The sequence below is a fragment of the Bombina bombina genome, chromosome 6 (assembly GCF_027579735.1).
Source record: "Bombina bombina isolate aBomBom1 chromosome 6, aBomBom1.pri, whole genome shotgun sequence".
Taxonomy (NCBI): domain Eukaryota; kingdom Metazoa; phylum Chordata; class Amphibia; order Anura; family Bombinatoridae; genus Bombina; species Bombina bombina.
Window position 1 is genome coordinate 791634484 of NC_069504.1, and position 12174 is coordinate 791646657.

Consider the following 12174-nt stretch of genomic DNA (forward strand, 5'->3'; position numbering starts at 1 on the left):
AACTTGTGATCTTACATTCTAACAGAAGTGCATCTATCCTGTTGACCCATCTCATACAGATGAAGTTTACAACTAATAGCGACTCACAACCAGCATCCTTTACCGGTTATGACTCAAGTAAATGTCTTAATTATTCTACTGTGCAATGATAGAACATCTGTCAGTGTTGAGCAGAAAGTTGGAGCTTAGTAAATATATATATAAAAAAAAAAGTTTACAAAACAAAAACACACAATATGAAAATAGCATGAAAAAAAAGGGAGAGAAAAGAAGCAGGAAGGCCCACTGTGGGTTTACAAACCAATGACAGCAATGCATAACAGAAGCTGGTATTGCAGTATTCAGCAGCTAGATTTTTAATCATCCTCTATAGGAGCGAATCGTTAAACAATCAGAGCTCACCATTAGTAGACAACAGGAACTGAGCTGCATTTTTTTGTGGTAGCCATCGGATCTTGTTGATCTTCTCTTCAATTTCTAAGCTCTTCAAGTAGTCAAACTCAGGTTCGTGGCTCTGGAAGGTGCTATACACACTATACTCTCCTCTGTGATAAGGGCTCTTACTCTGCAAATGAAACAAGACGTTCTACACCCTTGCAAGCTGGTTGCTCATTAACATTCCACTAGATGGCAGCAGTTGGCTTCATAATATCCTACGTTTTTGCTAGTCTCTTAGTTTGCTTTGGTTTAATCTCTATGTTCCACAGAAGGTGAAAATTTAGGTAGTCAGTTTTCAATAAAAGGGACATTAAAACGGTAAATAAATGCTGGACAATGTATTAAAAAGCAAAGATTAGTCAGACAATAATAAGTAGATAATAAGATATACATTTTGTATTTATATTTGTTGCTTAAAAATTACATTTAAGTTTAAAATTTAGTTTCTATAAATTACTTTAGTTTCTATAGGGTAAAGGGCAGGGTCATGTTGAAACCTAGGTTTTTCTCTTATCTGTTCTGCTGAGGACAATTCAAAAAAGACATAAAACAGGCAATAATAGTATGGAAACAAGACTTGTTTTAGCGTATAAATGAAAAGTATGTAAGTTGAAATATTATAAAGAATAGATTCCTACAATTCTGCTCAAATTCCCTACATTTTTTCCCTCAGCATCTGGAAGGGGGTGGGGGAAACAAAAAAATAAAATGTTAGACCAGTACTAACCTCTTGTTGAAAGATGACTACTCGCCCTCCTTTATCTCCTGTCGCTAGTAACTCTCCAGAATGATTAAATTCTACTGTAGAAATTATATCAGCTGCAAGAAACAAAAACTTGAGTAAGACACAAGACAGGTGTTAGCAGTTAAGCTAAACGTCATACAGAAGGGCTTTACAAATCACCAGGATTAAAAAGGGACAGTCTACAATAGAATTGTTATTGTTTTAAAAGATAGATAATCCCTTTATTACCCATTGCCCAGTTTTGCATAACCAACACAGTTATAATAATATACTTTTTACCTCTGTGTATTACCTTGTATCTAAGCATCTACTGACAGCCCCCTGATCACATGACTGTGACTGTTTATTATCTATCATCTTGCATTTAGCATTGTGTTGTGCTAAATCTTAAATAACTCCCTGTGCCAGAACACCGTGTTGTTATCTATATGGCCCATGTGTACTTTAAGTCTCTGTGTTGAAAAGGAATTTAAAAAGCATGTGATAAGAGGCAGCCTTCAAGGGCTTAGAAATTAGCATATGAGTCAGCCTAGGTTTAGTTTCAACTAAGAATACCAAGAGAAAAAAAACAAAATTTATGCTTACCTGATAAATTTCTCTCTCTTGTGATGTATCCAGTCCACGGGTTCATCCATTACTTGTGGGATATTCTCCTTCCCAACAGGAAGTTGCAAGAGGACACCCACAGCAGGGCTGTCTATATAGCTCCTCCCCTAACTGCCACCCCCAGTCATTCGACCGAAGACAAGCAAGAAAAAGGAGAAACTATAGGGTGCAGTGGTGACTGTAGTTTAAAAATAAAAAACACCTGCCTTAAAGTGACAGGGCGGGCCGTTGACTGGATACACCACAAGAGAAAGAAATTTATCAAGTAAGCATAAATTTTGTTTTCTCTTGTAAGGTGTATCCAGTCCACGGGTTCATCCATTACTTGTGGGATACCAATACCAAAGCTTTAGGACACGGATGAAGGGAGGGACAAGGCAGGAACTTAATTGGAAGGCACCAATACCTGCAAGACCTTTCTCCCAAAAATAGCCTCCGAGGAAGCAAAAAGTATAAAATTTGTAGAATGTAGAAAAAGTATGAAGCGAAGACAAAGTCGCCGCCTTACAAATCTGTTCAACAGAGGCCTCATTTTTAAAAGCCCACATGGAAGCTACCGCTCTAGTGGAATGAGCTGTAATTCTTTCAGGAGGCTGCTGGCTAGCAGTCTCATAAGCTAAACGGATTATGCTTCTCAGCCAAAAAGAAAGAGAAGATGCCGAAGCCTTTTGGCCTCTCCTCTGTCCAGAGTAGACGACAAACAATGCAGATGTTTGACAAAAATCCTTAGTAGCTTGTAAATAAAACTTTAAAGCACGAACCACGTCAAGATTGTGTAATAGACGTTCCTTCTTTGAAGAAGGATTAGGACACAGTGACGGAACAACAATCTCCTGATTGATATTCTTATTAGATACCACCTTAGGAAGAAACCCAGGTTTGGTACGCAAAACTACCTTATCTGCATGGAAGATCAGATAAGGGGAATCACACTGTAAGGCAGATAACTCAAACTCTACGAGCCGAAGAGATAGCTACCAAAAACAGAACTTTTCAAGATAAAAGCTTGATATCTATGGAATGCAAAGGTTCAAACGGAACCCCTTGAAGAACTTTAAGAACTAAATTTAAACTCCATGGTGGAGCAACAGGTTTAAACACAGGCTTGATTCTAACTAAAGCCTGACAAAAAGCCTGAACGTCTGGAACATGTGCCAGAAGCTTGTGTAGAAGAATAGACAGAGCAGAAATCTGTCCCTTTAAGGAACTAGCTGACAATCCCTTCTCCAATCCTTCTTGGAGAAAGGATAATATCCTAGGAATCCTGACTTTACTCCATGAGTAACCCTTGGATTCACACCAATGAAGATATTTACACCATATCTTATGATAGATTTTCCTGGAGACAGGCTTTCGAGCCTGAATTAAAAAGGTATCAATGACCGACTCTGAGAAACCACATTTTGACAAAATCAAGCGTTCAATCTCCAAGCAGTCAGCCGCAGAGAAAACAGAATTTATGTTTACCTGATAAATTACTTTCTCCAACGGTGTGTCCGGTCCACGGCGTCATCCTTACTTGTGGGATATTCTCCTCCCCAACAGGAAATGGCAAAGAGCCCAGCAAAGCTGGTCACATGATCCCTCCTAGGCTCCGCCTACCCCAGTCATTCGACCGACGTTAAGGAGGAATATTTGCATAGGAGAAACCATATGGTACCGTGGTGACTGTAGTTAAAGAAAATAAATTATCAGACCTGATTAAAAAAACCAGGGCGGGCCGTGGACCGGACACACCGTTGGAGAAAGTAATTTATCAGGTAAACATAAATTCTGTTTTCTCCAACATAGGTGTGTCCGGTCCACGGCGTCATCCTTACTTGTGGGAACCAATACCAAAGCTTTAGGACACGGATGAAGGGAGGGAGCAAATCAGGTCACCTAAATGGAAGGCACCACGGGTCACCTAAATGGAAGGCACCACGGCTTGCAAAACCTTTCTCCCAAAAATAGCCTCAGAAGAAGCAAAAGTATCAAACTTGTAAAATTTGGTAAAAGTGTGCAGTGAAGACCAAGTCGCTGCCCTACATATCTGATCAACAGAAGCCTCGTTCTTGAAGGCCCATGTGGAAGCCACAGCCCTAGTGGAATGAGCTGTGATTCTTTCGGGAGGCTGCCGTCCGGCAGTCTCGTAAGCCAATCTGATGATGCTCTTAATCCAAAAAGAGAGAGAGGTAGAAGTTGCTTTTTGACCTCTCCTTTTACCAGAATAAACAACAAACAAGGAAGATGTTTGTCTAAAATCCTTTGTAGCATCTAAATAGAATTTTAGAGCGCGAACAACATCCAAATTGTGCAACAAACGTTCCTTCTTTGAAACTGGTTTCGGACACAGAGAAGGCACGATAATCTCCTGGTTAATGTTTTTGTTAGAAACAACCTTTGGAAGAAAACCAGGTTTAGTACGTAAAACCACCTTATCTGCATGGAACACCAGATAAGGAGGAGAACACTGCAGAGCAGATAATTCTGAAACTCTTCTAGCAGAAGAAATTGCAACTAAAAACAAAACTTTCCAAGATAATAACTTAATATCAACGGAATGCAAGGGTTCAAACGGAACCCCCTGAAGAACTGAAAGAACTAAATTGAGACTCCAAGGAGGAGTCAAAGGTTTGTAAACAGGCTTAATTCTAACCAGAGCCTGAACAAAGGCTTGAACATCTGGCACAGCAGCCAGTTTTTTGTGAAGTAACACCGACAAGGCAGAAATCTGTCCCTTCAGGGAACTTGCAGATAATCCTTTTTCCAATCCTTCTTGAAGGAAGGATAGAATCCTAGGAATCTTAACCTTGTCCCAAGAGAATCCTTTAGATTCACACCAACAGATATATTTTTTCCAAATTTTGTGGTAAATCTTTCTAGTTACAGGCTTTCTGGCCTGAACAAGAGTATCAATAACAGAATCTGAGAACCCTCGCTTCGATAAAATCAAGCGTTCAATCTCCAAGCAGTCAGCTGGAGTGAAACCAGATTCGGATGTTCGAACGGACCCTGAACAAGAAGGTCTCGTCTCAAAGGTAGCTTCCAAGGTGGAGCCGATGACATATTCACCAGATCTGCATACCAAGTCCTGCGTGGCCACGCAGGAGCTATCAAGATCACCGACGCCCTCTCCTGATTGATCCTGGCTACCAGCCTGGGGATGAGAGGAAACGGCGGGAACACATAAGCTAGTTTGAAGGTCCAAGGTGCTACTAGTGCATCCACTAGAGCCGCCTTGGGATCCCTGGATCTGGACCCGTAGCAAGGAACTTTGAAGTTCTGACGAGAGGCCATCAGATCCATGTCTGGAATGCCCCACAGCTGAGTGACTTGGGCAAAGATTTCCGGATGGAGTTCCCACTCCCCCGGATGCAATGTCTGACGACTCAGAAAATCCGCTTCCCAATTTTCCACTCCTGGGATGTGGATAGCAGACAGGTGGCAGGAGTGAGACTCCGCCCATAGAATGATTTTGGTCACTTCTTCCATCGCTAGGGAACTCCTTGTTCCCCCCTGATGGTTGATGTACGCAACAGTTGTCATGTTGTCTGATTGAAACCGTATGAACTTGGCCCTCGCTAGCTGAGGCCAAGCCTTGAGAGCATTGAATATCGCTCTCAGTTCCAGAATATTTATCGGTAGAAGAGATTCTTCCCGAGACCAAAGACCCTGAGCTTTCAGGGATCCCCAGACCGCGCCCCAGCCCATCAGACTGGCGTCGGTCGTGACAATGACCCACTCTGGTCTGCGGAATGTCATCCCTTGTGACAGGTTGTCCAGGGACAGCCACCAACGGAGTGAGTCTCTGGTCCTCTGATTTACTTGTATCTTCGGAGACAAGTCTGTATAGTCCCCATTCCCCTGACTGAGCATGCACAGTTGTAATGGTCTTAGATGAATGCGCGCAAAAGGAACTATGTCCATTGCCGCTACCATCAACCCGATCACTTCCATGCACTGAGCTATGGAAGGAAGAGGAACGGAATGAAGTATCCGACAAGAGTCTAGAAGCTTTGTTTTTCTGGCCTCTGTCAGAAAAATCCTCATTTCTAAGGAGTCTATTATTGTTCCCAAGAAGGGAACCCTAGTTGACGGGGATAGAGAACTCTTTTCCACGTTCACTTTCCATCCGTGAGATCTGAGAAAGGCCAGGACAATGTCCGTGTGAGCCTTTGCTTGAGGAAGGGACGACGCTTGAATCAGAATGTCGTCCAAGTAAGGTACTACAGCAATGCCCCTTGGTCTTAGCACAGCTAGAAGGGACCCTAGTACCTTTGTGAAAATCCTTGGAGCAGTGGCTAATCCGAAAGGAAGCGCCACGAACTGGTAATGTTTGTCCAGGAATGCGAACCTTAGGAACCGATGATGTTCCTTGTGGATAGGAATATGTAGATACGCATCCTTTAAATCCACCGTGGTCATGAATTGACCTTCCTGGATGGAAGGAAGAATAGTTCGAATGGTTTCCATCTTGAACGATGGAACCTTGAGAAACTTGTTTAAGATCTTGAGATCTAAGATTGGTCTGAACGTTCCCTCTTTTTTATGAACAGATTGGAGTAGAACCCCATCCCTTGTTCTCTTAATGGAACAGGATGAATCACTCCCATTTTTAACAGGTCTTCTACACAATGTAAGAATGCCTGTCTTTTTATGTGGTCTGAAGACAACTGAGACCTGTGGAACCTCCCCCTTGGGGGAAGTCCCTTGAATTCCAGAAGATAACCTTGGGAGACTATTTCTAGCGCCCAAGGATCCAGAACATCTCTTGCCCAAGCCTGAGCGAAGAGAGAGAGTCTGCCCCCCACCAGATCCGGTTCCGGATCGGGGGCCAACATTTCATGCTGTCTTGGTAGCAGTGGCAGGTTTCTTGGCCTGCTTTCCCTTGTTCCAGCCTTGCATTGGTCTCCAAGCTGGCTTGGCTTGAGAAGTATTACCCTCTTGCTTAGAGGACGTAGCACCTTGGGCTGGTCAGTTTCTACAAAAGGGACGAAAATTAGGTTTATTTTTTGCCTTGAAAGGCCGATCCTGAGGAAGGGCGTGGCCCTTACCCCCAGTGATATCAGAGATAATCTCTTTCAAGTCAGGGCCAAACAGCGTTTTCCCCTTGAAAGGAATGTTAAGTAGCTTGTTCTTGGAAGACGCATCAGCCGACCAAGATTTCAACCAAAGCGCTCTGCGCGCCACAATAGCAAACCCAGAATTCTTAGCCGCTAACCTAGCCAATTGCAAAGTGGCGTCTAGGGTGAAAGAATTAGCCAATTTGAGAGCATTGATTCTGTCCATAATCTCCTCCAAAGGAGGAGAATCACTATCGACCGCTCTTATCAGATCATCGAACCAGAAACATGCGGCTGTAGCGACAGGGACAATGCATGAAATTGGTTGTAGAAGGTAACCTTGCTGAACAAACATTTTTTTAAGCAAACCTTCTAATTTTTTATCCATAGGATCTTTGAAAGCACAACTATCCTCTATGGGTATAGTGGTGCGTTTGTTTAAAGTGGAAACCGCTCCCTCGACCTTGGGGACTGTCTGCCATAAGTCCTTTCTGGGGTCGACCATAGGAAACAATTTTTTAAATATGGGGGGAGGGACGAAAGGAATACCGGGCCTTTCCCATTCTTTATTAACAATGTCCGCCACCCGCTTGGGTATAGGAAAAGCTTCTGGGAGCCCCGGCACCTCTAGGAACTTGTCCATTTTACAAAGTTTCTCTGGGATGACCAACTTGTCACAATCATCCAGAGTGGATAATACCTCCTTAAGCAGAATGCGGAGATGTTCCAACTTAAATTTAAATGCAATCACATCAGGTTCAGCCTGTTGAGAAATGTTCCCTGAATCAGTAATTTCTCCCTCAGACAAAACCTCCCTGGCCCCATCAGACTGGGTTAGGGGCCCTTCAGAAATATTATTATCAGCGTCGTCATGCTCTTCAGAATCTAAAACAGAGCAGCCGCGCTTACGCTGATAAGTGTTCATTTTGGCTAAAATGTTTTTGACAGAATTATCCATTACAGCCGTTAATTGTTGCATAGTAAGGAGTATTGGCGCGCTAGATGTACTAGGGGCCTCCTGAGTGGGCAAGACTCGTGTAGACGAAGGAGGGAATGATGCAGTACCATGCTTACTCCCCTCACTTGAGGAATCATCTTGGGCATCATTGTCATTATCACATAAATCACATTTATTTAAATGAATAGGAATTCTGGCTTCCCCACATTCAGAACACAGTCTATCTGGTAGTTCAGACATGTTAAACAGGCATAAACTTGATAACAAAGTACAAAAAACGTTTTAAAATAAAACCGTTACTGTCACTTTAAATTTTAAACTGAACACACTTTATTACTGCAATTGCGAAAAAACATGAAGGAATTGTTCAAAATTCACCAAATTTTCACCACAGTGTCTTAAAGCCTTAAAAGTATTGCACACCAAATTTGGAAGCTTTAACCCTTAAAATAACGGAACCGGAGCCGTTTTGAACTTTAACCCCTTTACAGTCCCTGGTATCTGCTTTGCTGAGACCCAACCAAGCCCAAAGGGGAATACGATACCAAATGACGCCTTCAGAAAGTCTTTTCTAAGTATCAGAGCTCCTCTCACATGCGACTGCATGCCATGCCTCTCAAAAACAAGTGCGCAACACCGGCGCGAAAATGAGGCTCTGCTTATGCTTTGGGGAAGCCCCTAAAGAATAAGGTGTCTAAACCAGTGCCTGCCGATATTATTATATCAAAATACCCAGATAAAATGATTCCTCAAGGCTAAATATGTGTTAATAATGAATCGATTTAGCCCAAAAAAAGTCTACAGTTTTAATAAGCCCTTGTGAAGCCCTTATTTACGATCGCAATAAACATGGCTTACCGGATCCCATAGGGAAAATGACAGCTTCCAGCATTACATCGTCTTGTTAGAATGTGTCATACCTCAAGCAGCAAGAGACTGCACACTGTTCCCCCAACTGAAGTTAATTGCTCTCAACAGTCCTGTGTGGAACAGCCATGGATTTTAGTGACGGTTGCTAAAATCATTTTCCTCATACAAACAGAAATCTTCATCTCTTTTCTGTTTCTGAGTAAATAGTACATACCAGCACTATTTCAAAATAACAAACTCTTGATTGAATAATAAAAACTACAGTTAAACACTAAAAAACTCTAAGCCATCTCCGTGGAGATGTTGCCTGTACAACGGCAAACAGAATGACTAGGGTAGGCGGAGCCTAGGAGGGATCATGTGACCAGCTTTGCTGGGCTCTTTGCCATTTCCTGTTGGGGAGGAGAATATCCCACAAGTAAGGATGACGCCGTGGACCGGACACACCTATGTTGGAGAAATTAGATTTGGATGTTTGAATGGACCTTGGAGTAGAAGGTTCTGCCTCAGCGGCAGAGACCATGGTGGAAGGGATGACATGTCCACCAGATCTGCATACCAAGTCCTGCGTGGTCACGCAGGTGCTATCAAAATCACTGAAGCTCTCTCCTGCTTGATCTCGACAATCAGACGAGGGAGGAGAGGAAATGGTGGGAACACATAAGCCAGGCTGAAGGACAAGGGCGCTGCTAGAGCATCTATCAGCGCTGCCTAGGGATTCCTTGACCTGGACCCGTAACAAGGAAGCTTGGCGTTCTGACGAGACTCCATCAGATCCAGTTCTGGTTTGCCCCATAGTTGAATCAGCTGGGCAAATACCTCCGGATTCAGCTCCCACTCCCCCGGATTAAAAGTCTGCCGACTTAGAAAATCCGCCACCCAGTTCTCTACTCCTGGGATATGGATAGCTGAGAGATGGCAAGAGTGAACCCCCTGATGGTTGATATAGGCTACAGTCGTGATATTGTCCGACTGAAATCTGATGAACCTGACCGCAGCTAGTTGAGGCCAAGCCTGAAGAGCATTGAATATCGCTCTCAGTTCCAGAATGTTTATCGGAAGGAGGGCTTCCTCCTGAGTCCATGACCGCGCCCCAGCCAAGAAGGCTGGCATCTGTCGTCACTATAGTCCACTCTGGCCTGCGGAAACTCATTCCCCTGGACAGATGGACCCGAGATAACCACCAGAGAAGAGAATCCCTGGTCTCTTGATCCAGATTTAGCAGAGGGGACAAATCTGTGTAGTCCCCATTCCACTGATTGAGCATGCAAAGTTGCAGTGGTCTGAGATGTAGGCGGGCAAACGGAACTATGTCCATTGCCGCTACCATTAGGCCGATTACTTCCATACACTGAGCCACTGACGGCCGAGAAGTGGAATGAAGAGCACGGCAGGAAGTTAGAAGCTTTGATAATCTGACCTCTGTCAGAAACATTTTCATTTCTACTGAATCTATCAGTGTTCCTAGGAAGGAAACTCTTGTGAGAAGGGAGAGAGAACTCTTTTCTTCATTCACCTTCTACCCGTGAGACCTCAGAAAGGCCAGAACAATGTCCGTATGGGACTTGGCGATTTGAAGACTCGACGCCTGTATCAGAATGTCGTCTAGGTAAGGAGCCACTGCTATGCCCCGTGGTCTTAGTACCGCCAGTAGGGACCCTAGAACCTTCGTAAAGATTCTTGGTGCCGTGGCTAACCCGAAGGGAAGAGCCACAAACTGGTAATGCCTGTCTAGGAAGGCGAACCTGAGGAACTGATGATGATCTTTGTGAATCGGAATGTGGAGATAAGCATCCTTTAAGTCCACTGTAGTCATATATTGACCCTCCTGGATCATAGGGAGGATGGTTCGGATATTCTCCATCTTGAAGGATGGGACCCTGAGAAATTTGTTTAGGATCTTGAGATCCAAGATTGGTCTGAAAGTTCCCTCTTTTTTTGGGAACTATAAACAGATTTGAATAGAAACCCTGCCCCTGTTCCTCCCTTGGAACTGGGTGGATCACTCCCATAACCAGTAGGTCTTGAACACAACGTAAAAATGCCTCTCTCTTTATCTGGTTTACAGATAATTGTGAGAGATGAAATCTCCCCTTGGGAGATGAAGCTTTGAAGTCCAGAAGATATCCCTGGGAAACAATCTCCAGAGCCCAGGGATCCTGGATGTCTCTTGCCCAAGCCTGGGCGAAGAGGGAAAGTCTGCCCCCTACTAGAACCGGTCCCGGATCGGGGGCTACTCCTTCATGCTGCCTTAAAGGCAGCCGCAGGTTTCTTGGCCTGTTTCCCCTTGTTCCAAGCCTGGTTAGGTCTCCAGACTGGGGCGAAATTCCCCTCTTGTTTTGCATTAGAGGAAACTGAAGCTGCGCCACTCTTGAAATTTCGAAAGGAACGAAAATTATTCTGTTTGGTCCTTAACTTATTGGACCTATCCTGAGGAAGGGCATGACCTTTTCCTCCAGTAATATCAGAAATTATCTCCTTCAGACCAGGCCCGAATAGGGTCTGTCCCTTGAAGGGGATAAGAAGCTTAGACTTTGAAGTAACGTCTGCTGACCAGGACTTAAGCCATAGCGCCCTACGTGCCAAAATGGCAAAACCTGAATTCTTAGCCGTTAGCTTGGCTAAATGAAAAATGGGTCAGAAATAAAGGAGTTAGCTAACTTAAGAGCTTAAATCCTGTCTAGAATATCGTCTAGCGGGGTCTCCACCTGTAGAGCCTCCTCAAGAGACTCAAACCAAAAAGCCGCTGCAGCAGTAACTGGGGCAATGCATGCAAGAGGCTGGAGAATAAAACCTTGATGTATAAATATTTTATTAAGGAGACCCTCCAATTTTTTATCCATAGGATCTAGGAAAGCACAACTGTCCTCGACGGGGATAGTTGTACGCTTAGCTAGGGTAGAGACTGCTCCCTCCACCTTAAGAACCGTCTGCCACGAGTCCCGTATGGCGGCATCTATGGGAAACATCTTTTTGAAAGCAGGAGGGTGAGAGAATGGCACACCTGGTCTATCCCATTCCTTAGTAATAATTGCCGAAAACCTCTTAGGGACTGGAAAAACATCAGTGTAAACAGGCACTGCAAAGTATTTGTCCATTTTACACAATTTCTCTAGAACCACAATGGGGTCACAGTCATCCAGAGTCGTTAAAACCTCCCTAAGCAATAAGCGGAGGTGTTCAAGCTTAAATTTAAACGCTGTCATTTCAGAATCAGAATGAAGTAACGCCTTCCCTGAATCTGAAATGTCACCCACAGATAGAAGCTCACCTGCCTCGGCTTCTGAGCATTGTGAGGGTATATCGGACACAGGCATTAAAGCGTCAGAAAGCTCTGTATTAGTTCTAGCCCCAGAGCTGTCTCGCTTTCCTTGTAACCCTGGCAGTTTGGAGAATACCTCTGAGAGGGTAGCATTCATAACTGCCGCCATGTCCTGTAAGGTAAAAGAATTAGACGCGCTAGATGTACTTGGCGTCACTTGAGCGTGAGTTATAGGTTCTGACACATGGGG

General features: G+C 43.9%; 1 protein-coding gene across 2 annotated transcripts in view; it reads right to left on the reverse strand.

Annotated features, from left to right (window-relative positions):
- The window catches only part of PPP2R2A (protein phosphatase 2 regulatory subunit Balpha), a 138228-nt gene that overhangs the window by 72724 nt on the left and 53330 nt on the right, over window positions 1-12174 (reverse strand). For both annotated transcript variants that reach the window (XM_053718105.1, XM_053718106.1), the window contains exons 3-4: window positions 1166-1257; window positions 403-565 (exon numbers count right to left, since the gene is read on the reverse strand). In XM_053718105.1, the coding sequence (XP_053574080.1) occupies window positions 403-565; window positions 1166-1257 (255 nt within the window). The remainder of the gene's footprint in view (window positions 1-402; window positions 566-1165; window positions 1258-12174) is intronic.